This window comes from Rana temporaria, chromosome 1 (genome assembly GCF_905171775.1).
Source record: "Rana temporaria chromosome 1, aRanTem1.1, whole genome shotgun sequence".
Taxonomy (NCBI): Eukaryota; Metazoa; Chordata; class Amphibia; order Anura; family Ranidae; genus Rana; species Rana temporaria.
The window spans coordinates 467,828,321-467,853,730 of NC_053489.1; the positions used below are offsets into that span (position 1 = coordinate 467,828,321).

At 44.2% G+C, this 25,410-nt stretch overlaps 2 protein-coding genes across 3 annotated transcripts in view; one reads left to right on the top strand and one right to left on the bottom strand.

Moving 5' to 3' along the window:
- TRMT10A (tRNA methyltransferase 10A) overlaps positions 1 to 1,311 on the bottom strand; it is a 37,470-nt gene extending 36,159 nt beyond the window's left edge. Inside the window, exon 1 of one of the 2 annotated variants that reach the window (XM_040328451.1) lies at positions 1,205 to 1,311. The gene's annotated coding sequence lies outside the window, so the exon portion shown is untranslated. Of the gene's footprint in view, positions 1 to 1,181 lie in introns of both variants that reach the window. The other variant, XM_040328443.1, reaches the window with a different exon arrangement.
- Positions 1,312 to 11,379: 10,068 nt separating this feature from the next.
- The window catches only part of LOC120932843 (microsomal triglyceride transfer protein), a 115,736-nt gene continuing 101,705 nt past the window's right edge, over positions 11,380 to 25,410 (top strand). The window contains 1 exon segment of the mRNA XM_040345627.1: positions 11,380 to 11,528. Within this exon segment, the coding sequence (XP_040201561.1) occupies positions 11,465 to 11,528 (64 nt within the window). The 5' untranslated portion in view covers positions 11,380 to 11,464.

A 25,410-nucleotide genomic window follows, 5' to 3' on the forward strand; every position in this document is an offset into this window, starting at 1 on the left:
ATGGTCCAACATTTTTATCAGTGGAAGAAACAGTGTCCCATCATTAGTGTCAGTATTAAAGATTCTAACTACCAGCAAAAATAAGTCCTTACATTTAAAGAGCACCTGTCATTTCAGATCCATTGTGGCAGAACCTGTTAGTGGGCAGCCACTCACCTGTTGCCGTCACGTCCCTCACTGTGTTGTGTCACTGCCACGTCACCAGTCTTCCCATTTAAGTGGATGGGACTGTCGGTGAGTCAACAGCGGGTCAGAGGAAGAGGTGCTGCGGGGATGGAGATGTCAGTTGCTCTTTAAAAATTTGGATTTCATTTGAGTTGATTTAAATCAAGCCTTTTTTACTAGTGATTTAAATCAAATACACCCTGCTGCTAACAGTGCAGGAACGGACCTGTCAGAGCCCCGCTGTTCTCTATGGGGAGATCAGATGAAAAAGGACCGCCTGTATATTTTCATCCGATCCATTGGACGGATGGCGAACGCGTAGCCATCTGTCGGGTTTCAGCGGATCTTGTCAGATAGGATGGCAGGCGGGTGTACATAGAAGACAATGGGTGGTCCACTCGGATCCGCCTGAAAAATAGGACAGGCAGATCATTGCGGGACGATCGTGTGAAAGGGGCCCAACACTAACCAAAATGAAAAAGGAGGGTCTTGTTTTTAGCTCTCCTGTAACAGTACATGTCCCCCTGATAGGATTTTTCCTCTGGCAAAGCTCAAACTAAGTAGCATAACAAGGGAACATATTGAAATATTTTTTTGTTACATTATTCTCTATGGGCGTTCCATTTTGTGCCATTATTCTCTATGGGCGTTCCATTTTGTGCCATTATTCTCTATGGGCGTGCCATTATTCTCTATGGGCGTTCCATCTCCCTGTTAAAGTCTATGAGCATTCCTTTCTGTCATTCCTTTTAGTATGTCCCCACAACAAGCTGTGATTTACAATGTAACTAGGAAAGGGAAGAAGGTACAGAAGTCAGATATGTCCTGTCTGCAACTCTGCATAGTCAGGATCATTGGTTATCTATAGTTTTAGAGACTGACCATCCATATAGACGAGGGACAGCCAGCAAATATGCCCATAAGATTAGCCTCATTACAGTTCACAAGAAAAGCAAAAATATACAAAGAATTACTGGGCATTAAATGACTTTTAAAACCTCTGTTCTGTCACTAACCGAAATCCCAGAACACACATTACCGAGATCCTTGTGCGCCCCTCCAATCACTTCCTGCAGCATCCACAACAACGTGCTAAGCGTGCACAGCTTGTCCGGCGCATTTCTATGACATCAGCGTGTTTGAGGTATTGAACAGTGAGCTAGCGCCATATTTGATTTGGGCATGGTCAGTATCCGGTTCCTATTTGCATACAATACATGTACATGACGAGAGACTATGATTGTGCGATGTATGTTCTGCTCGTGTTCCGTCTGATAGGTCGCCGATTCTGACGTATCATCGGCAGCGAGAAGTGTGACTGCAGGGGATGGTGGCGTGAATCTGCTTAGAGTAGAGCACTCCAGTTGCATTGGCTGGTGTTCAGCTGTGAAAATGCCATTCTTCATTATACCAGATTCAGTTGTTGGCATTTTGTTCCAGACAGTTCACTTCTCATCACTGCCAGTGCTGACTTTATTCTAAAATGCAGGTTACCTGTGTAGCGCTTAACCACATAAGGACCAAGCCTCTTTTTGAGATTTGTTATTTACAACAACAGTTTTTTTTTACTAGAAAATTACTTCGAACCCCCCAAACATACTTTATTTTTCTAACACCCTAGAGAATAAAATGGCGGTCGGCTTTTTGTCACACCGTTTTTGTGCAGCGGTCTTACAAGCACACTTTAAAAAAAAAAAATACACTTTTTTTAATTAAAAAATAAGACACCAGTAAAGTTAGCCCAATTTTCTTTTTTTATATTGTGAAAGATGATGTTACGCCGAGTAAATTGATACCCAACATGTCACGCTTCCAAATTGCGCCCGCTCGTGGAATGGCGACAAATTTTTATCCTTAAAATTCTCCATAGGCGACGTTTAAAAAATTCTACAGGTTGCATGTTTTGAGTTACAGAGGAGTTCTAGGGCTAGAATTATTGCGGGCGCAACTCACGTATGCTTTTCGCTTCTTTTTTAAATGTGTCACTTTTATTCCTATTACAAGGAATGTAAACATCCTTGTAATAAAAAAAAAAGCATGACAGGTCCTCTTAAATATGAGATCAAAAATTTAGGAAGAGCCCTGGAGGCAAACCATCTTACTGCTGCTGCTTGTGTAGGCAGGATGTGTACTGTGCCAATCACATGGGCTGAGAAAGGTAAGGAGAAAATGAAGCAGCAATAGTAAGATGCTGCTCCTCCAGGGTTTTTCCTTAACCCCAGGAAAGTGGCAGAAGAACCCAGAAACTGCGGAGGATGAGGTAGTGGGAGGAGATTTCATCCAGGACTGCTAGAACAGGCATGATCTGTGACGGCAGCTTCCCTGCACTCCTCTGCTTGAGGAGACCATATCTATGTTATACATTACTACCCCCTGTACTGTGCCTTCGCACCCCCCCTTGTACTTTGTTTTCTTACCCCCCCCCCCCCCCCCCACGCTGTGCACTCCTGTACCACTGTACTGTGTTCTCCTGTCACCCTGTACTGAGCACCCCCCATATTGTGCACTCCAGCCCCCTGTACCCACCCTCCTTCTCTATTGTGCCCTCCTGCCCCCTACACTGTGCCCTCCTAACTTCAGTACCATGCCCTCCTGACCACCCTCCCAGACTGTGCCCCCCCCCATACTGTGCTTTTCTTACCCACTTTTATAGTGTCCTCTTGCCCCCCCCCCTTACTTTGCCCTGCTGACCTCCATGCCTTTGCCCTACTGTCCTCTGCCCTACTGACCCCTGTCCTCTGCCTACTGACCCCTGTCCTCTGCCTACTGACCCCTGTCCTCTACTCCACTGACCCCTGTCCTCTGCCCTACTGACCTCTGTACACTGCCCTACATATTTCCGACCCCTTTACACTGCTTTACATAGTACTGACCTTTGTACACTTCCCTAAATATTACTGCCCCCTGTACAGTGCCCTGCATATTACTGACCTCTGTACACTGCCCCACATAATATGACCTCTGTACACAGCCCTACATACTATGAACCTCTGTACTCTGCCTCACATGCTACTGACCTCTGTACTCTGCCCTACATACTACTGACCTCTGTACACTGCCCTACATCCTACTGACCTCTGTACACTGCACTGCCCTACATACTATGAACCTCTGTACTCTGCCTCACATACTACTGACCTCTGTATTCTGCCCTACATACTACTGACCTCTGTACACTGACCTACATCCTACTGACCTCTGTACACTGCACTGCCCTACATACTATGAACCTCTGTACTCTGCCTCACATACTACTGACCTCTGTATTCTGCCCTACATACTACTGACCTCTGTACACTGACCTACATCCTACTGACCTCTGTACACTGCACTGCCCTACATACTATGAACCTCTGTACTCTGCCTCACATACTACTGACCTCTGTACTCTGCCCTACATACTACTGACCTCTGTACACTACCCCACATCCTACTGACCTCTGTACACTGCCCTACATAGTACTGATCCCTGTACAGTGCCCTTAATCCTACTGATCCAAGTACACGGCGCATGCGATGTGAAGGCACGGCTGAAGGTCCGGACCTTGCCAGAAAGAAGACTCCCACGTGCATACGCGGGAGCGACGTTAACGCGGCTTCTGCCACTCAAAGCGTCAGAGTGGCGACTGGGAAGAAACTCAGAGGGAATGTGTCAGCTCCCTCGGCGTGGACCGAGATCAGATGCCAACGCCTTGTTCTAAGGTGAGTATTTCATAATAAGCTAGTATGCGCTGCATACTAGCTCATTATGCCTTCGCCTTACAGTTTTCTTTTGTTATAAAATAAAATAAAAGAAAAATTCTGTGCGGGTATTAAACCACTTTAACAGTAAATATTGGCCCTAAACTTATTGGGGTTGATTTACTACAACCAGAGAGTGAAAAAACTGGTGCAGCTCTGCATAGAAACCAATCAGCTTCCAGTTTTTTTTTTGCCAAAGATTAATTGTAAGGCTGGGTTCACACGATACTACACGACAGCAGTACGACTTTCATCCTACTTTGCTCTGCGACATTGGTCCTACATCCATCCGACTTTCATGAACAGGATACTACTTTGATCCGACTTTGTGATAGTCTGACTTGTTCTTTGACCAATCAAAACAATCCCAGTGTGAGATAAATTCCTTTTTCTGCTGCTGTAATCGGATGCCACAAATCGGATGGTAATGACAAGGCTCCTACTTTGGTACGACTTCAATGATATTCAATGGGCTGAAGTAGGATCAATGTCGGACCAAAGTAGTACAGGGAGCATTTTCAAAGTCGGACCGACTTGTGTAGGACCAGTAAGGCTGGGTTCACACTACTACACTACTTTCATCCTACTTTGCTCTGTGTTCAATGTTTCCCTATGAGAGCGTCTTGTAGCGTCCTACACAAGTCGGTCCGACTTTGAAAATGCTCCCTGTACTACTTTTGGTCCTACATTGATCCTACTTCAGGCCCATTGGATATCATTGAAGTCGGACCAAAGTAGTATCCTGTTCATGAAAGTAGGATGGATGTAGGACCAATGTAGGATAAATGTAGGACCAATGTAGCAGAGCAAAGTAGGATGAAAGTAGTGTAGTAGTGTGAACCCAGCCTGAGACGGCTCTCATAGAGAAACCTTGATTTTCACACGTCATGTGACATGAGCTCCCAATGTCGGAGCGTATGTCGGATAAGTGTGAACCCGGCCTACAAGCTGAAGTTAGAAGCTGATTGGCTATCATACACAGCTTCACCAGATTTTGCACTCTCCAGTTTCAGTAAATCTCCCCCATTGTTCTCATTCTGACCTGCACGGCAAAATGTAAGACGTGTGCAACATGTCTACGTACGTAAGTGCCCCCACAGGGTGTGTTTATGTTCATGTTTTTGCATATGTGGGGGCAAGGTAGGCTCAAAAAATGAAATTTTTGGACACTTTTTTTATCACTAAAACTTACATAAAGTCCCCTATGTGATATAAAGTTTTGTGACAGGTTCTTTTCAATGAGACGTCAGGGGTCTTTTACCCCTAATGTTTTACCTGCCTTCCATTGAAGCTAATGGAGCACAAATTGTGCTCCATTAGCTTCTTCATTGGCCACAGCAGCCAGGGAAAATGACACCAGAAATCAGGAGTGATGTTATACATGTCACTTCTAGGTTCTTTGCAGCTAGGGGAAATCAGCCAGACAGCTGACATGTGTAGTGTACACACACTGGCCCAGATTCAGGTAGAATTTGCCCCTTTTTTACGGAGGCACAGGGCAGCGTTTTTGCCCTGTGCCCCCGCAAATTATCTGCGCTGCATGCGATTCACGGAGCAGCAGCTCCGTAAATTGCGTGTGCGGTATTTAAAATTGCCCTGCGTAAGGGCGCCTAATGTAAATGATCCCGTAGGGGGCGGGAATCATTTAAATTAGGCGCGCCGAGCGTAGAGCGCATGCTCCTTCGGGAAACTTTCCCGACGTGCATTGCGGCAAATGACGTCGCAAGGACGTCATTTGCTTCCAAGTGAACGTGAATGGCGTCCAGCGCCATTCACGAATCACTTACGCAAACGACGTGAAATTCAAATTTCACGACGCGGGAACGGCGGGTATACTTTAGCATTGGCTGCCCCTACTATTAGAAGGGGCAGCCTTACGCTAAAGACGCCGTACGGAAACTCCGTAACTTGCGTATGCAGGGCCCGCGCAACATTGTGAATCGGTGTTAGTATGCAATTTGCATACTATACACTGAGCACAATGGGAGCGCCCCCTAGCGGTCATCGCAAGAATGCAGCCTAAAATCTGCGTGGCATAAAAGCCTTACGCCACACAGATTTTAGCCTGCAGTCGGCGTTACGATGTTCCTGAATCAGGAGCATTCGTAACGCCGGAGCAAGTCCGCAATTGCGCTGCGTAACTATGGTTACGCAGGCGCAATTGCTCTCTGAATCTGGGCCACTGTTTTAGCAGCTGGAAATATGTGTAACCCTCCCCACCCAATATATTCCATGCAGCAAAAAAGCTAATGCTGGTTTACACTATACCCTTGCAATGCATCACAACACGTATTTGTTTTACTCCTAATGTTATAAACAAGTAGTATTTATATTTTTGCACTGTTTTCCAGCATAATTTGCTAAATATGACCTGTCTCTTTTTTTTTGCCCTACAGTGTTGTAATAGATAGAACGTCATAATGCATTACAACTTGTACTGAAAATCGCAAATAAAATGCAGCTGAATGGCAGACGCATATGTGAGTGGGCCACTATAGTTGGATTCTGACCTTGACCTGTAGGTGGCGATGCTTTTCAAGAAACCTGATGAAGCACACAAATAACAGCCGTTTGGTTGATTCCAAAATCCTCATTTACAAAATAAAAAAAGGTAAATAAAATTTAATTTATTAAGATAATAAATTGTGGAACATTGCTACATTTATCTACAACAATAAAATTAGGCTAAGTGCAAACAACTCCAAAATGCAATGCTTTTTCTGGCCGTATGTGGCCTTCCCATTCCTGAATACTTCATTCATTCATTTATGGGGCCCTTTTTCAGTTATAATATTAATATATATTATAATACAGTATATTATTAATAATAATAATACTATATTGTAGATCCCTGGTGTCCAACACACAGCCCACCAAATCACTGTGTGAGGCGCCGCCCTGTCCTGGGCTGCAGAGGGGTTCTGGGTGCTAAGATGCTTGCTGCATTTTAGCACCCAGCATTGAAATAAACAGTACTGTCAGGTACATGATCCTCACCTGGCAGCACAAGTAAAGTCCCATCTGAATAGGAAGAGGGAACATAAAATTCTGTTAATGTGATGTCTTCTGTAAGGACCCATATTGTATATAAAAGTGAAATGATTTAGTCTACGTTCACACTTGTGTATTGGCCCAACGGCATGTACACGTGAGAACCCCAGCAAATAGCTGCGGGAGGCAGTCCCATTGAAAGTAATGGGAGGCTGCCGGATCCTGCAGCTAATTGCCACTGTTTGCATGTGTCTGTGTCCAGGGCCGATCATTCTGAGGAACATAGCAATTACATGCTAGTGCAGGGCTCAAAATTTCAAGTCCTGAGCTACTAGCCAGGCCTCAAGAGTTACTCGCCACCAGTTGCCCCACCTAATTCATACACTGCTCTGCGCCTAATTGCACCCGTAAACACGCCCCCACGTAGATTATCTCATGGAATGACAATGTTTTATGCAGAATCAAGTTACAAAATTAAATATTACCAACAACAACTTTAACAAAATGGGACAGGGCACTGGGGACAGACCAGAGGGACAGGGCACTGGGGGCAGACCAGAGGGACAGGGCACTGGGGGCAGACCAGAGGGACAGGGCACTAGAACTGGGTCTCTTCCCCATTCTCTTGCTGTCTCCTCTGCAACTCCCATCCATCCTCTCTCTCTCTCTCTCCCATTCATCTCATCATCAGGAGCCTGTGTGTGCGGCTCCACGCTTGCATGTCCCCACTTCCCCCTTTTATTCAGGCTGGCAGAGAGGAGAGGAGCTGCAGCACAGTGGGAGGGAGTACAATCCAGCGCTGAGATCCACACAACTGCACAGCCATTGACACCATAGCACAGCGCACACTGACAGCGCACAGCACACATTGAGACCAGTCTGTTCACAGTGCTCAGGCTAAACTGTTGGACACTTACATAGAGCACATAGGAGAAGAAAACTGCACAAACTAGAAGGCTGCCGCTCTCATGTCAGGGCAACTTTCAGTGAGCGCTGCACCGAAGTGGTAATTTTTGCAATCCTCCACCTCACTCATTACTTTCTGCTCTCCAGCTACATTGGTCGGGGAGAGGGGGGCAGGCTCAGAGAGGTCATACTGTTAGGTCCCATGGCTTAATGAGAATTGTAAGTAGAGCACCTGTGTACTGCTCTGCCTGTGCGCGTCTCACCAGACTACTTTTCCCGAGCATGCACCTTTCCTCTTCGGCCGCCAATCTCATCGAGACTCTAAGTGTAGGCACAGATTGGAGGGAGATTGGTCATGCAGCCCTGTCATCACTCGCCCCCAGCTTAAATCCACTCGCCAAATGCTAGTAGGCGAGTGGAAATTTTGAGGGCTGTGCTAGTGTCTGCAGTTAGCTATGGGTACCTGCAGACTCCCACTGCTTCCAATAGGGCTGCCTCCTACAGCTAATCACTAGGACCTACCGCTAGGGTTCATACATCTACAAGTTGTCAGGCCAATTCACAGGTGTGAATGTGACCATCGGCTTCTTCTGAAATTCCACCCCGAGCCAGACTCGGGAATACCGCTGAGGGGGTTAAAGGAGAAGTCCAGCCTGGACTTTTGCTCTAGGTCACAGGAGTGCAATTCGTTTTGCACTCCTGTGACTCGTTTTCAGCGGAGAGCAGTCTGAAGTCCGCCCTCCGATGACGTCACTGCCATCAGTCGGGACAGCGCATTATCACGACTTCCAAGTCGGGATCCGCCAGCTGCCCTGATTGATGGCAGTCTCAGCATCTCAGCGTGCCACTGAGACAGCCTCTCCCCACCCCTCCACTGCTCATCGCTCCAATTAGCGTGTAGAAGCAGAGAGGAAAGCCACTGACTGTCGGGGATCTGTGAGAACTGAGCCATCAGCGATGTTTGGTGGCTCGGTTCTCAGTGCAGAACAGCGGGGGACAGCTGCAGTATCGGTCTGATGCTCCATCCACCGAGGTAAGTATGAATCAAAAATAAAAATAAAACCCATACTTCTCTTTTAAAGAGACAAGTATTCAAAGCTTTGCCATAGTAGAATCACCTGAAGGTTGCGGCATATAACCCAATAATTTTTCGGCCTGTACTATACTCCAAGATAATGGATTTTGTTTGTAAATTTAAATTTCCATTTTTAATTCATATAGTAAGCAGAATTAAATAAAAACATTTTAAAATACATCGACTGTAAAGCTGAACTCCAGACAATTGTAAAAGACATGAATTAAAGTGTTTGTTACCCCAGCATTTAATATTCCTAATATGTGCCTGCTGTACCATGTATTTGTATGAAAAAGTACCTTGTTCTGACCACACTTAGCAGGACCACATACCGTGGTAAGTTCTCTAACTATGCTGGAAACCAAAGCCCCATACACACTATTAGATTTTCTGCAGATTTTTGTCTTCAGATTTACCAAAACCATATAATATGAGGTCAAACCTTGAGGCCCCGTACACACGTCCGAGGAACTCGACGTGCCAAACACATCGAGTTCCTCGGCGAGTTCAGTGTGGAAGCCGCCGAGGAGCTCGGCGGGCCGCCTTTCCTCATTGAACAACGAGGAAATAGAGAACATGTTCTCTTTTCGGCCCGACGAGTTCCTCGACGGGTTCCTCGCTGAAAACTGTACACACGACCGAGTTTCTCGGCAGAATCCAGCTCCGACCGAGTTTCTGGCTGAATTCTGCCGAGAAACTCGGTCGTGTGTACGGGGCCTAAGAGTTTCAATTTGTATGCAATCAGGCAGGCCCATGCACTACATGGTTTTGGTAAATCTAAACACAAAAATCTGCAGAAAATCTAAAAGTGTGTATGGGGTCTTAGTGTGCTCTCTTCCATTGATCAGACTTGTCCTGACATTCCCCCGCTGCACAGCCATTCACTGGGAAGTTCAGTGTACTGTTGCGTCTTTTCCCCCCAGCCCTTATGCAGCTGAAAACATAGAGAACAGAGGGAAAGTGATCACTTAAAAAAAGGGGGAAAAAAAGGAATTTGTATATTTGTTTTATATTTATACACAAATATTTTGCCTTTAGTCCAGTTTTAAACTGAATGGGTTGTTTTACAAGGTGATTGTTTACAATCACTTTAATGTAGCCCTGTATTTATTAATACAATGGAACCTTGGATTATGAGCATAATCTGGTCCAGAAGAATGCTTGTAATCCAAAGCACTTGCATATCAAAGCGAGTTTTCCCATAGAAGTCAATGGAAATTAAAATAATTAGTTCCGCATTGACTTCTATGGCATGCAATACCGCATGTGGCCAGAGGTGAGGGGTACCGGAGAGACTCGGAAATACTTGGAGACAGCCCTGCTGCACTCAGAAAGACTCGGGAATGGAGTATTTCCGAGTGTTTCCGAGTATTTCTGAACGGCTTTGAGTGTCACCAGCCCCCCCGCACCTCTGGTCAAATGCGGTACTCCGCACCATAGAGGCTTGGATCCTGCTCATTTTGAGAGATAACACTCGCAAACCGAGTCAGGATTTTAAAAAAAATTACTCGTATTGCGAAACGCTCGTTAACCGTGTTACTCGCAATCCGAGGTTCCACTGTACATCCTTTAAATTTTTTATTTTTTTTAATGCAAGTTGTGTAAATACCTGAATTTGACCCCTTTCACATGGGACTGTGTGTTTTGACAGACTCCGCTTGTTCAGCAGGGATCGATCTGTTGATCTCCGCTGAGCAGATGAATGACAGGTCTGTCTCCGCTCACTGTGCAGAGATGGACCTGTCCGAGACCCGCTGTTCTCTATGGAAATCGGATGAAAACGGATCCACCTGTCCATTTTCATATGATTCCATCCGATCTGATCCGCCAGATGGATGGAAAATAGGGACTCCGTCTGGATTTGGCGGTCCAGCAGACATGTCACAGCTGACATCCGTCGCTTCATTGAGGTGCATGGAGTGTCCGATCAGATCCACCTAAAAAAAACAGACAGGCGGACCTGATGGAACAGCATGTATGAAAGGGGCCTAAGTTTGCAACCTCTCTCTGCACAGCAGAGCTCAGAGAGGGTAAGGGAGAAGAGTACAAAGAGCCAATGAGGTGTGTTGCTGTGCTGGGGGCATAGTGATAAGAGCAATGTGACAGAAAAAAAGACAGTTAAAAAAGCTCTCACCAAAAAGGTTTACCTGTTTGCCTGGCATATACTGTATATTTCAGAAATCTAAAATAAAACCGACCCACAACCCCTATAGTTCATTTTCAAAGTTGAAATTTTAACTCCAATATTGTGCCACCCAAAGAGCATGTTTTCAAATGGTAAACACATGGTCACATGCCATCCCCACTCATCTCACGACCTTCCTATTCAACAAACATGTTTTGTGTGAAACAATGGAGGGATGAATTGCATTCCAAATAATGAGGGTACCATTTAAAAACTTTTTCAGACTAATAATTAACTGAAAGACCTTAAGTCAATAAAAGCAGTGCATGGAGTTTGGATTATGACCTTTACTACATCTAGATAAACACTGCTCTCCACTCACAATCTTTCTTTTCCTTGTGTGATTCTCTGCCCAGTGACAACCGGCACAAGCTTCCTTTGGAGCAGGAGGATACCAAGGGATGATGTCGTTAACCTTGTTGTTTTTCCTTTGTATATTTTCAACATTTTCTGCTTCTATTAAAGGTAAGAATGCTTCCGGGATCAGAAGTTAGGCCAATTGTACAGTATGTCATTTGTAACAGCAATGATCTGGGCTTCATTAGCAGTAATCTGACAGTGCGGTTTATTTACTAAAGCTGGAGAGTGCAAAATCAGGCTCACGTCTTCTGCATAGAAACCAATCAGCTTACAGGTTTTATTGCCAAAGCTTAGTTGAACAATCTGAGGTTAGAAGCTGATTGGCCACCATGCACCAGATTCTGAGTGCGCAAGTTTTAGTAAATCTACCCCAGTGCGTGTCCTGGCAAAAAATGTACTGCCAATGTATGACAACACTTATTAAGGCATACTGATAGATAGTAGGAAAATGTTTAAAGGGGTTGTAAAGGTTTGTTTTTTATTTTCTAAATAGGTTCCTTTAACCACTTCCTGCCGGCCGTATGACTTTGTACGGCCGCAGTGTGGTTCCCAATTGCCGGGAGGCCGTCTATATACACTGGGGGGCGCGCGAGCGCCGGCGCGTGCGTGCCCGCCACATTACTGAGATGCCGATGCGCGTGCCTGGCAGCCGCGATGTCCGCCAGGCACCCGCGATCGGCGGTTACACAGACAAGGACGTGGAACTGTGTGTGTAAACACACAGATCCACGTCCTGTCAGGGAGAGAGGAGACCGATGCTGAATTTCTCACTTCCTGTTCCTCCTCAGTAAGCTTGCCCCCATCATCCAAGCCGTTCTGGCTGGGGGTTAGTCAGCCAGAACAGCTTACTGAGGAGGAACAGGAAGTGAGAAATTCAGACAAAGAAAAAAAAAATTTAGAAGGAAAATTGAAGGAAAAGGTAAGTGAACCAACAATGCACTAGCTTAAAGGAATCTATTTAGAAAATAAAAAACAAACCTTTACAACCCCTTTAAGTCTGGATTTGAATTTAAAGCGGTGGTTCACCCTCCATAGCAACATTTTAGCATAAAATGAGGCATAGTAGCGCGAGCTACAGTATGCCTGTCTTGGTTTTTTTAGCCCGGTACTCACAGTGCAATCGTACATTGAAGATTCCGACTCCCCGCGGGGAATGGGCGTTCCTATCCAGACGGAGGATGATTGACGGCCGGCTCTGGCACGTCACGCTCCCCGAAGACAGCCGGAGTAGGTCTCGGCTCTTCACGGCGCTATACGGCGCCTGCGCACAGACTATGCGCAGGCGCCGTGAAGAGCCAAGCCTATTTTGGCTATTTCCGGAGAAGCGTGACGTGCCAGAGCCGGCCGTCAATCATCCTCCGTCTGGATAGGAACGCCCATTCCCCGCGGGGAGTCGGTATCTTCAATGTACGATTGCACTGTGAGTACCGGGCTAAAAAAATCAAGACAGGCATACTGTAGCTCGCGCTACTATGCCTCATTTTATGCTAGAAGAAAAAAACATTTTTTTTTTGTTTATAGGGTGAACCCCCGCTTTAAAGTCCTAATAAATGTAATGTAAAAAAAGTCAATGTCAGAACTTTTCTTTGAAAGGTCTGTTCATCATGAATGGTAAGTGATTAACTGTGTTAGGAACTGTTCCAGATTTGTTTTGCTAATGTTGTGCATCATACACAGAACAAAATGAGCAAGCAGTAAGTTCTCTTTAACTCATATAATGTGTCTCATTCTATATTTACACGTGCTATAGATAACAGCAAATAACTCGGTGTGATATTGTATAGCATTCCTTTGTAGGATGTGTTTAGAAATTTGGAAAGCAGACTTGCTGTTGTCTTTCCTTGTGAATGTAGACTAAGCAAAAGATTCAATTACAAAATACTGTACAAAGACAGCACTCTTTTAAGGCAATGTACTGATATATATATATATATATATATATATATTCAATACCATTTCTTTACTTTATTAAAAACTAAAAGTCTTGGCAATCAAGTTTAAGTACAAAAACGAAGTAATAAATAATAACACAGGATTACAGCGCTCAGGAAGTTCATTGAGGACAATCGGCATTAAAGGTAAAACCAAGGATGTGGTGACAGCAGCATATCAGAAATTAAGTATTAAAGTCCATAAATATGAATACAAAAAGTCCATGCAATAAAGATGTATTCACTGGGCAAATTTCATCAGATAACCAAGGGCTGCTCTCCAAGAGTGAAGTCAACTCGAGCAAACATAGAAAAAGAAAGACAGTTCCTGTCTTTCTAAAACTAAATAATAGAAAATGATAAAATGTGGTGAGAAAAACAATGTACAATGTAAAATGTCAACCAGTTTAAGAATTTCATAATAATTTACATAATATGAAAAATCTTGGACAAGATACATAAAAGTCTGCATAATTGTGGAAAAAATAAAGGTGAACGTGACAAAAACTTGCAAATTAATAAGGTAAAATACAATATTACTTCATTAAAGTGATTATATAGGTTAATTATTATAATTTTTTTTTTTTTAAAACGAACATTTCATACTTACCTCCACTGTGCATGTGCAGTTAGTTTTACACAGAGTGGCCCCGAACACCCTCTTTTGGGGTCCCACGATGGCTCTTGCGGCATCCCCTGCAAGAGCTAACCTCCTCTGGAAAGCGTTCTCCCGAGAGGGATTACCTTGAGGTTACGCTCCCATGTGATACACTCAGCAGCCATAGCCGCCAAGTGTATGACTCGGAGCGCTGCGTCATTGCTTTGATTGACAGCAACGGGAGCCAATGGCTGCGCTGCCATCAATCATCCAATGAAGAACCGACTAGAGCTCCGTGAAAGCAACGTGGGATCGAGCCCAAGGAGATTCGGTTCTCAGGTAAGTAAAACGGGGGCTCGAGGGGGGGGGGGGGGGTCGGTGACTGCAAGGTGTTTCTTTACCCAAATGCATAGGATGCATTAAGGTGAAAAAACAGGAAGCTTTACAACCCCTTTAATGAGCCAGCACAGTGGCTAAGTGGTTAGCACTATCGCCTAGCAGCACTAGGGTTGTTGGTTTGAATTCCAACTATGGCACTAACTGCATGGAGTTTGCAAGTTCTCCCTGTGTTTGAGTGGGTTTCCTTTGGCACTCCAAAGACATGCTGGTAAGTTTATTGGCTCCTGTCTAAATTGGCCATAGTATGTGAATTAGGGACCTTAGATTGTAAGCTCCTTAAAGGGTAAGTCCACTTTAGTGGAGAAAAAAAGCAGCAAATAAAGAAAAAATAATATAGCGTATGCAATTGCGACACAAGTCATATTGTACTTGAATGTTATTAAAAATTACCTTTCCTTTTATATCTGCTGCTGTAATTTTCTGAAAATGCAATATGGCTACCTGGAGGTGTTCTGTACACAGAATGTGTACAGAATGCTCCCCAGAAACATCGTTTTCTGCTTGTGTGATTGGCTCACTGATTTTCCTAGAAGTCTGCACTTCTAGGAAAGATTTCAGGCATCCCTGCAGCAAAAATGTAATTTTGGTGAGGTACTTCCAATTGGAACATGTCTAAAGGCATGCAGACCCAGCAGCTTTCCTCATTAGAGCCCTTCAGCCTCTGCAGCTGATTGATAATTATGAAACCACTCCCATTAGAGTTACTTACTACAGGGATACAGACAAATACACAGGGATTTCTTCAGCATAACAAAAGGTAGAAATCCGCAACAAAGTTTGTTAAAATCCCTGCAATGTACATAGATCACCCAGAGAGGATTTTTTTTTCTCAACAAAATGGAGTCATGCCGCGTACACACGATCATTTTTCGGCATGAAAAAAACGACGTTTAAAAAAAATGTCATTTAAAATGATGGGCCCAGATTCAGATACATCGGCGCATATTTGTGCCGGCGTAGCGCATCTCATATGCGCTACGCCGACGTAACACAGAGAGGCAAGCAGAGTATTCACAAAGCACTTGCTCCCAACGTTGCGCCAGCATAACGTAAATTCTTCGGCGTAAGCCGGCCTAATTCAAAGTAGGTGGAAGTGGGCGTGATCCATTTAAATGAAGCGTGACCCCATGCAAATGATGGGCCGAACGAACGGCGCATGCGCCGTCCCGTAGAAGCATCCCAGTGCGCATGCTCAGAATCAAGTCGGAAATACTCCCTAAGATACGTCGAATCACTGCCTACGACGTGAACGTAACCTACGCCCAGCCCTATTCACGTACTACTACGTAAACGACGTAAAATACGACGGCTGTTCCCTGGTCCATACCTTAACATGACTTGCACCTGCTTTATGAGGCTTAACTTTACGCCGGACGTACAACTTACGTAAACCGCGTGTATGAATGCGCCGGAGGCAAGTACGTTCGTGAATCGGCGTATCTCACTCATTTGCATATTTGCAATGAGACAGCCAGTGTAAATATGCGCCCAAGATACGCTGGCATAGGAAAGTTACTTCGGTCGGAGGAAGCCTATTTTCAGGCATATCCAGTTCTATGGGCACGGCGCATAGATACGACGGCGCACATTTACACTTATGCTGCGTATCTGTAGATACGTCAGCGTAAGTTCTACGTGAATCCGGGCCATGGTGTGTGGGCTTCACATCATTTTTCGGGTTCTGAAAAACGACAATTTTTTTTTCGAACATGCTGCATTTTTTAACAACGTTTTAAACAATGTAGTTTTTCGGGTTGTAAAAAACCCTTGCATGCTCAGAAGCAAATTATGAGACGGGAGCGCTTGTTCTGGTAAAACTACCATTCGTAATGGAGTAAGCACATTCATCACGCTCTAACAGACAGAAAAGCGCGAATCGTCTTTTACTAACAAGGAATCAACTAAAGCAGCCCCAAGGGTGACGTCATCCGCATGGAACTTCCCCTTTATAGTGCCGTTGCACGTGTTGTACGTCACCGCGCTTTGCTAGAGCATTTTTTAAAAACGATGGTGTGTGGGCAACGTCGTTTTTTTTAATGCCGAAAAATGATCGTGTGTACGCGCCATTACTCTTTAAAGACAGGGACTGATGTAAATGTGCAATATACATAAATTGATGGTGCTATAATAGTACCAGCAATAAATACAGTAGGTACTTTGCTTTTAATATTTTACCTACATTTTATTTAAGAAGATGATAGTCTATTTCATTCTAGTGAAGCAGTGATGGAGCAGATGTAAATTTTAAGAAAGCCTATACACACAACCTAAATCCAGGCCGTTGTAAATATCTTGCTGCATTTTACCAATGAATGGTAAACAACCTTGTGAAACATTTGCTTAGAGCTTGTACTTTGACCAGGCTAGTAACAGTAACAGGTTCGCTTGATAGCAGGCTCTTTAAGGAATCTATACTTAACCTTGCCATGCTCCTGACTGCCTTGATCTACAACTGAAGCCCTCAAAAATCCTTATGCGCTATTTGATTTTCTTAGAGATTTGTGCACTTCCCCCATCACCATGTCACAGACCTGGATATTGCCTACTCAAGCCCTGAGCTGCAGACCTGGGGTGCAGGAAAAACAAGTATACATTTCTTGTGGTGTCTGCTATCATGAGAGCTGTTCCTAATCACTAGAAACAGCAGATCTCCATGTTGTCCCCTGTTAGAATGGGGATCTGCCTTGTTTACCTTGCGCCCACACCATCTAGTGCATGCATCTACGTACAGGTATGTTGTTTCACGCAATATAGCCCCCCTGTCACAGTATATAGGCAGTGAGCAGTCTTTAAGTGGTAATTACATCTTCTATGAAAACATCACAGACAGTGTGGGGTAGAGCTGAAAGTTAACGTGTTTCACGCTACAGTTATGCCCTGTACAAACGATCAGTCCAAACTGATGAAAACGGACTGAAGTTCAGTTTCATCAGTCCAAACCTATGGTGTGTATGGCCCATCAGACTTTTGTCCTTCAGACCAAAGTTTTAAAACTTGCTTTAAAATCGGACTGATGACCGATCGGTCAAAACCGATGGTTAGTACGCAAAAGCATCTGTTCAAAACCCGCGCATGCTCAGAATCAAGTCGACGCATGCTTGGAAGCATTGAACTTCGTTTTTTTTCAGCACGTCGTTGTGTTTTACTTCACCGCGTTGGACTCGACCGGATTTTGAACTGATGGTGTGTAGGCACATCAGTCCATCAGACTTCAGCCTTCAGTCCGTTTTCATCAGTTTGGACTGATCGTGTGTACAGGGCCTTTGTGTTTACTCCTAACTGGATTGTGGATTTTTTCCTTTCCTTTGAATCTACAGACAAACTGTGCTAGCACCTTCACCCTGGGTTGCCAGTATAAGAACTGTTAATTACTCACCTGGAGCAGCTTTGCCTGTGTTTGCCCTAACTGTGCCTTGGGTGTCAGTCTCTGCTATCGTAGAGGTTTACCTTACTTGAATTGTTTGGAAAGCTATTACAAAGTACTGTTGGACAAGACTTATTGCCAACAAGAATACTGTGGGGCTGATTTACTAAAAACAATGCGCTACGCCGGTTCATGGCTTAATTGGCAAGCCGGATAAATCCTTAATTGAGCGTATGAACCGGTGCAGCAGAGGGCGCAATGCAATTATTATGTAAAGCCGCCGAACTCCCTTTAGAAGTCTATGGGAGAAATCAAAAGTGTTCATTTTAAAGGTTAATATGCTAGTTTTTGTCCTAATAAGTGTTTGGGGACCTGCCACAGGGGACATGTATCAATGCATTTTTTATTTTTTTAAACGGCCGTTTTTTCGGGAGCAGTGAATTTAATAATGCTTAAAGTGCGACAATAAAAGTGAAATATTTCTTTTCATTTCGTACCTAGGGGGGGTGTATAATATGCCTGTAAATGAGCGCGTGTTTCCAGGGGTTAGAACTGTCCCTGCACAAAATGACATTCTGACGGAAAATAAGTAATTTAAAACTGACTCGTGGCTGTAATGAATTGTCGGCTCCCGGCAATTCAGAGAAATTCATAAAAACGTGTGGGGTCCCCCCAAATTCAATTACCAGGCCCTTCAGGTCTGGTATGGATATTATGGGGAACCCCGCCATCAAATTAAAAAAAAAATTACGTGGGGTTCCCCCCAAGAATCCATACCAGGCCCTTCAGGTCTGGTATGGATTTTAAGGGGAACTCCACCCCAAATAAAAAAAAATGGCGTGGAGTTCCCCCAAAAATCCTCACCAGACCCCTTATCCAAGCACGCAACCTGGCCGGCCGCAGGAAAAGAGAGGGGGACGAGAGAGCGCCCCCCCCTCCTGAACCATACCAGGCCACATGCCCTCAACATGGGGAGGATGCTTTGGGGTCCCCCCCAAAGCACCTTGTCCCCATGTTGATGGGGACAAGGGCCTCATCCCCACAACCCTGGCCGGTGGTTGTGGGGGTCTGCAGGCAGGGGGTTTATCGGAATCTGGAAGACCCCTTTAACCACTTAACCCCCGGACCATATTTCTGGTCAAAGACCAGAGCACTTTTTGTGATTCGGCACTGCGTCACTTTAACTGACAATTGCGCGGTCTTGCAACAAGGCTCCCAAAAAAAATTGACGTCCTTTTTTCCCCACAAACAGAGTTTTCTTTTGGTGGTATTTGATCACCTCTGCGGTTTTAATTTTTTGCGCTATAAACAAAAAAAGAGCGACAATTTTGAAAAAAAATTATATTTTTTACTTTTTGCTATAATATCCCCCAAAAATATATAAAAAATGTTTTTGTTTCCTCAGTTTAGGTCGATACCTATTCTTCTACATATTTTTTGTAAAAAAAAATTGCAATAAGCGTTTATTGATTGGTTTGCGCAAACGTTATAGTGTTTACAAAATAGGGGGTATTTTTATGGCATCTTTATTAATATTTTTTTTTACTAGTAATTGCAGCGATCAGCGTTTTTTTTTCGGTACTGCGACATTATGGCAGACACTTCGGACACTTTTGACACATTTTTGGGACCATTGACATTTTTATAGTGATCAGTGCTATAAAAATGCATTGGATTACTATAAAAATGCCACTGGCAGTGAAGGGGTTAACACTAGGGGGCGGGGAAGGGGTTAAGTATGTTCCCTGGGTGTTTTCTAACTGTAGGGGGGATGGCCTCACTAGGGGTAATGACTGATTTTCTGTTCATACATTGTATGAACAGAAGATCAGCATTTCTCTCCCTGACAGGACCGGGAGCTGTGTGTTTACACACACAGCTCCCGGTCCCCGCTCTGTAACGAGCAATCAAGTGTAGCCGGCGGCGATCGCGCCCGCCGGGCACATGCACGGCCTGCGCGAGAGCCGACTTTATATTACGTGCCTTTGCGCAGGGGAGCCGGCGGCTAGTCGGCAACCAGTTAACAAAGGGGACCCTCAGGTCCTGCCCCCCCCCCTGTGTGAAATGGTAACGGGGTACATTGTACCTCTACCATTTCACCAAAAAAAGTGTCAAAAATGTAAAAAAAGACAATAGCCGGTTTTTGACAATTCCTTTATTAATGTCTTCTTTCCGCGCTTCTTCTTCCATCTTCTTCTTTTCTGCATTCATTCGGGTTTCTTCCCCATCTTCTTCTTCCTTTGCTTCTTTCTTGGGTCTTCTCGTCCGCATCTTGCATCGGCTTCTTCCTCCATCTTCTTTTTCCTCTGCTCCTTCCTTCGGTCTTCTCGTCCGCATCTTGCACCGGCTTATTTTTCCCTGGATGACCCGCTTGCAATTGAAGTTCCCGCCCTGTGAGGCTCCCGTTCTTCTGACAGTACTTTTATCACTGAGGCCATGGGGAAAGCCATAGGGAAGTCCCTGTATGGTACATGTGCGTCAGAGGGGGGCGGGGTCCCTGGATGACGCCGCATCCTCAGTGATAAAAGTACTGTCAGAAGAACGGGAGCGTCACACAGTGGGAACTTCAATTGCAAGCGGATCGTCCGGGGAAGAAGAAGCCGGTGCAAGATGCGGACGAGAAGACCCAAGAAAGAACCAGAGGAAGAAAAAGAAGATGAAGGAAGAAACCAGAATAAATGCAGAAAAGAAGAAGATGGGAGAAGAAGTGCGGAAAGAAGACATTAATAAAGTAATTATCAAAAACCGGCTATTGTCTTTTTTAAAATTTTTGACACTTTTTTGGTGAAATGGTAGAGGTACAATGTACCCCATTACCATTTCACACAGGGGGGGGCCGGGATCTGGGGTCCCCTTTGTTAAAGGGGTCTTCCAGATTCCGATAAGCCCCCCGCCCGCAGACCCCCACAACCACCAGCCAGGGTTGTGGGGATGAGGCCCTTGTCAGGCGGGGGGAATGCTCTCTCATCCCCCCCTCTTTTCCTGCGGCCGGCCAGGTTGCATGCTCAGATAAGAGGTCTGGTGTGGATTTTTGGGGGAACTCCACACCATTTTTTTTTTTATTTGGCGTGGAGTTCCCCTTAAAATCCATACCAGACCTGAAGGGCCTTGTATGGATATTTAGGGGAAACCCCACGTAATTTTTTTTTTTTTTTTTTTTTTTTAAGCAATGACTGTTTTCTGTATTCTTTATAGCCACGAGTACTTTTAAATTACTTTTTTTTTCCTTCAAAAAAGACATCTTGTACAGGGACAGTTCTAAGCACGGGAAACATGCACTACTTCACAGGCATACTATACTATACCCCCCCCCCCCCCGTATGAAATTTAAAGAAATATTTCTCTTTCATTGTTTCACTTTAACCACTTAAGGACCGCCTCCTCCAGATACGTCGGCAGAATGGCACGGCAGGGCACAAGCACGTACCTGTACGTCCTCTTTAAGTGCCCAGACGTGGGTCGCGCGCGTTCTTTACAGTGGCAGCTTCATTGATCGTGTGTTCCCTGATATAGGGAAACACTATCAATGACATCACACATCCAGCCCCACCCCCCTACAGTTAGAAAAACATATGAGGTCACACATAACCCCCACAGCGCCCCCTAGTGGTTAACTCCCAAACTGCAATTGTCATTTTCACAGTAAACAATGCATTTTTATAGCATTTTTTGCTGTGAAAATGACAATGGTCCCAAAAATGTGTCAAAATTGTCCGATGTGTCTGCCATAATGTCGCAGTCATGAAAAAAATCGCTGATCGCCGCCATTAGTAGTAAAAAATAATTAATAAAAATGCAATAAAACTATCTCCTATTTTGTAAACGCTATAAATTTTGCGCAAACCAATCGATAAACGCTTATTGTCGCTCTGTTTTTGCTTATAGCGCAAAAAATAAAAACCGCAGAGGTGATCAAATACCACCAAAAGAAAGCTCTATTTGTGGGATAAAAAGGACGCCAACTTTGTTTGGGAGCCACATCGCACAACCCCGCAATTGTCAGTTAAAGCGACGCAGTGCCGAATCGCAAAAACTGGCCAGGTCCTTTACCTGCATAAAGGTCTGGGTCTTAAGTGGTTAACCACTTCCATACTGCGCCTATTCTGGCACTTCTCTACTTCATGTAAATAATTATATTTTGATTCTGGAAAATTACTCAGGACCCCCAAAAATTATATATATATTTTTTAGCAGACACCCCAACGGTATTTGCGCAATAATTTTTCACGGTTTCATGAATTAAAAAATAACAGAACAGTAAAGTTAGCCCAATTTTTTGGGATAATGTGAAAGACGATGTTACACCGAGTAAATAGATACCTAACTTGTCACACTTTAATATTGCACACACTCATGGAATGGCGCCAAACTTCGGGACTTAAAAATCTCCATAGGCGACACTTGAATTTTTTTACAGGTTACCAGTTTAAAATTCCAGAGGGTGTCTAGTGCTAGAATTATTGCTCTCGCTCTAATGCACGTGTCAATACCTCACATGTGTGGTTTGAACGGTGTTTACATATGTGGGCGGGACTTACATGCGCGTTCGCTTCTGAGTGCGAGCTATTAGGGACAGGGGTGTTTTTATTTTATTTTTTACGGATTTTTTTTTAGTTTTGCACTTTTTTTGCCTTTTTTTTTTTTAATCACTTTTATTCCTATTACAAGGAACATAAACATCCCTTGTAATAGGAATAGCGTGTGACAGGTCCTCTTTATGGAGAGGCGGGGTCAATAAGACCCCACATCTGTCCTCCAGGCTGGAAAGCATGAGATCGGAAAAAAAAAACACTGATCTCATGCTTTCAGCCGCAATCATGTTCGTTCAGCACAGTGGTGTAGTGGATAGCAGTTTCACCTAGCAGCAAAAAGGGTCGCTGGTTCGAATCCCGCCCGTGACACCATCTGCCTTGAGTTTGCATGTTCTCCCTGTGCCTGCGTGGGTTTCCTCCCACAATCTAAAATCATGCTGTAAATCGGATCCTGTCTAAATAAGCCCTAATATGCAGTAGTATATTTAGGTTTTGTGCTGCCCTAGGCCTGACTAAACTTTTGCACCTCCTAATAGAAAAATGACCCACCCCTTCCTGTCAAGGCCACACCCTGTTTTTTTATGACCCGCCCAGAAATTTTTAGGGGGACACACACACACTAGTTCTGGGGGGGGGGGGGGCATTGGATTCCCTTAATTTCATAGTTTTTCTCTCACTTCCCTTTTAGCTATGGGGCAGGAAGTTAAAGGAAATCTCCGCAATTGGACAGGGATGGTACAAAATAAACTGACAGGGGCTATAACCCTCCCTGCGAATTTAAACTAAATGACATTTATTCTTCTTTTTACTTGTGGCTAGAGTGCAGAGGGATTAAAAGTCTGCTCATTTTTGGGGGATGTTTGCACCCCTGATAGGGTGAAGTCACCTCCTAAATTTTGTCACTTTCTACTTCAAATTCATTCACTTCCTGTCACATAGCCAAACAGGAAGTGAGGGTAAAACTTTACTAATGTCTTTTCTTGGGGATACAGAGATCAATCTAAATAGTTTCCCATTATGTAAATTGCACTCTAGCATTTTGCTGTGTACAACCCAAATTATTAGGGATCTTGGACTTTGGGGTCCATTTACTAAAGGCAAATCTACTTTGCACTACAAGTGGACAAGCAAGGAAGGAAAAAAAAAAAAAAACTTTGCTTCTACATGATTGGATGTTAAAATCATCAGTGCTTCCCCTCAGATTTACAGCAACTACGCTTGTACTGCAGAGTGGCTTTGCCTTTACTAAACCCAAAACTACCTAATCATTTGGGGTGTACACAGCAGTGCTGGAGTGCAATTTGCTTAATAGGGACACTAGTTAGATTGACCTGTGTCCTCAAGAAAAGACATTGGTAGGGTTTTAACCTCACTTCCTGTTCAGCTGTGTGACAGGAAGTGAAGCCAATTTTAAGAAAAGGGACACTAAGGCCAAGCCAAAAAAAACACAAGCAGGGGTTCTAACACTCACTTGGCTTCCCTCAAACACCCACAATTAGAATAGGATTGCTTTGTGCTAGATTTAAGCACAGTGCTGTAAATCAGCACTTCAAGCCTGTCCACCAATCCCCCCCCCCCCCCCCAACAGGCCATGTTTGCAGGTTTTCCTTCATCTTGCACATGTGCTTTAAAAGACAGTCTGGACAGCAATTCTTGATAAGAAATCCACTAAACATGTCCTGTCGGGGGTACTTGAGGACTGAGGCTGAGAACCACTGCAGTAAAAAGGAAAACATTTAATACTTACCACTCTGTATTTTTCCTTTTCTGGTGACTATACATGGCCGGGGGAAAAGTCCTGGGGAAAAAAGTGTGGGAACTCCCACCCAAGATCCACTCCCCCACCAAAAAAAAAAAATTATACGCTCATATGCATAATTACTAAACCGCATGTTTTTTTCGATCCACTGTACCTTAGTAATCCTTTATGTTACTGACCGCTTCCTGTATATGGATTCATCAGCAAGTGTGCGGATATTCTGTCACTTCCTCGATGCCGCAATGTCTCCTGGGAGCTTTTGTCATTGTTCCCAGGAGACATTACGGCAAGCAAGTTCTTTCTAAATCCTGTGATAACTTGCGGCAGACCCCCGCAATGTCTCCTGGGAACAATGACAAAAGTTCCCAGGCGACATTGCGGCATCGAGGAAGTGACGGACACTTCCTGATGAATCCATATGCAAGAAGCGGCCAGTAACATAAAGAATTACTAAGGTTTGCCTGCCCCTGACAGTGACTCGAGCTGGGCATCGCTGCTTAATGAAGGATCGGTTCGGGCGGCTCGGCTGCTCCCAGCTGCTTTAGTTCTGCAAAGGGAACTGAGTTCCTGCTGTGAAAAAAGTGCAGGAACTCCATTCCCACGCGTTCCCGTAGGACTTGAGCCCTGATGGCAGCACAAAATCCATGAATATGCCATCATGAAGGCACCAGGAAAGGAGCTTCGAGACAAAATCACACCTGTTTTGTTTTGTCTGGCCAATCGGCCTATTTCAGCTGCAGCTGTCAAAATCTGTAGCATTAAAAAGTAACAAAAAAACAAACTTCAAAATTTGAAAGTAATTTTATTGGTCAACAAAACAGGACTTTGAAAAAAGAGCAAAAAAAGCAAAAACAAACTAAAATCAAATAAATAAATAATATAAAAAATAAAAAAATAAACATAGGTTCATTTGAGACAGTAAACAGAATATAGTTTATGCAATGGAAATTAACAGAAGATTAAAAAGGCCCACAGACATCTATTAAGGATTGAAACAATAATTGGTCACAACATCTTGAGAAAGATTTAGCTTAATAATGCAGCACAGACAATTACATCAAAGTGAACACCCTAAAAACAACATACATTAACAACCTCACAAATATTTCAGGCGAAGATAGCTCCCACCCAAAATAAATAAATAAACCAGTCAAAAAACCCTTGATCAAAAACGTATCTGTTTTGCAAAGACATAAATAAAATAGACATTCGATAAGGACACACAAATATAATCTTGCCAGCCGGTGTCTTGTCGAGCTGATTCCTCCATCGAAATGGTTCCTGCCTCGACTGCGCAGGCGCAATAGGAGGCCACGGAAATCTCTGAGGCTCGACAGCTGATTGTCAGCTTAGACGCGCTCGCTCCCGATGTCTGCCTTTACACGGCGCTCTATAGTACACGCC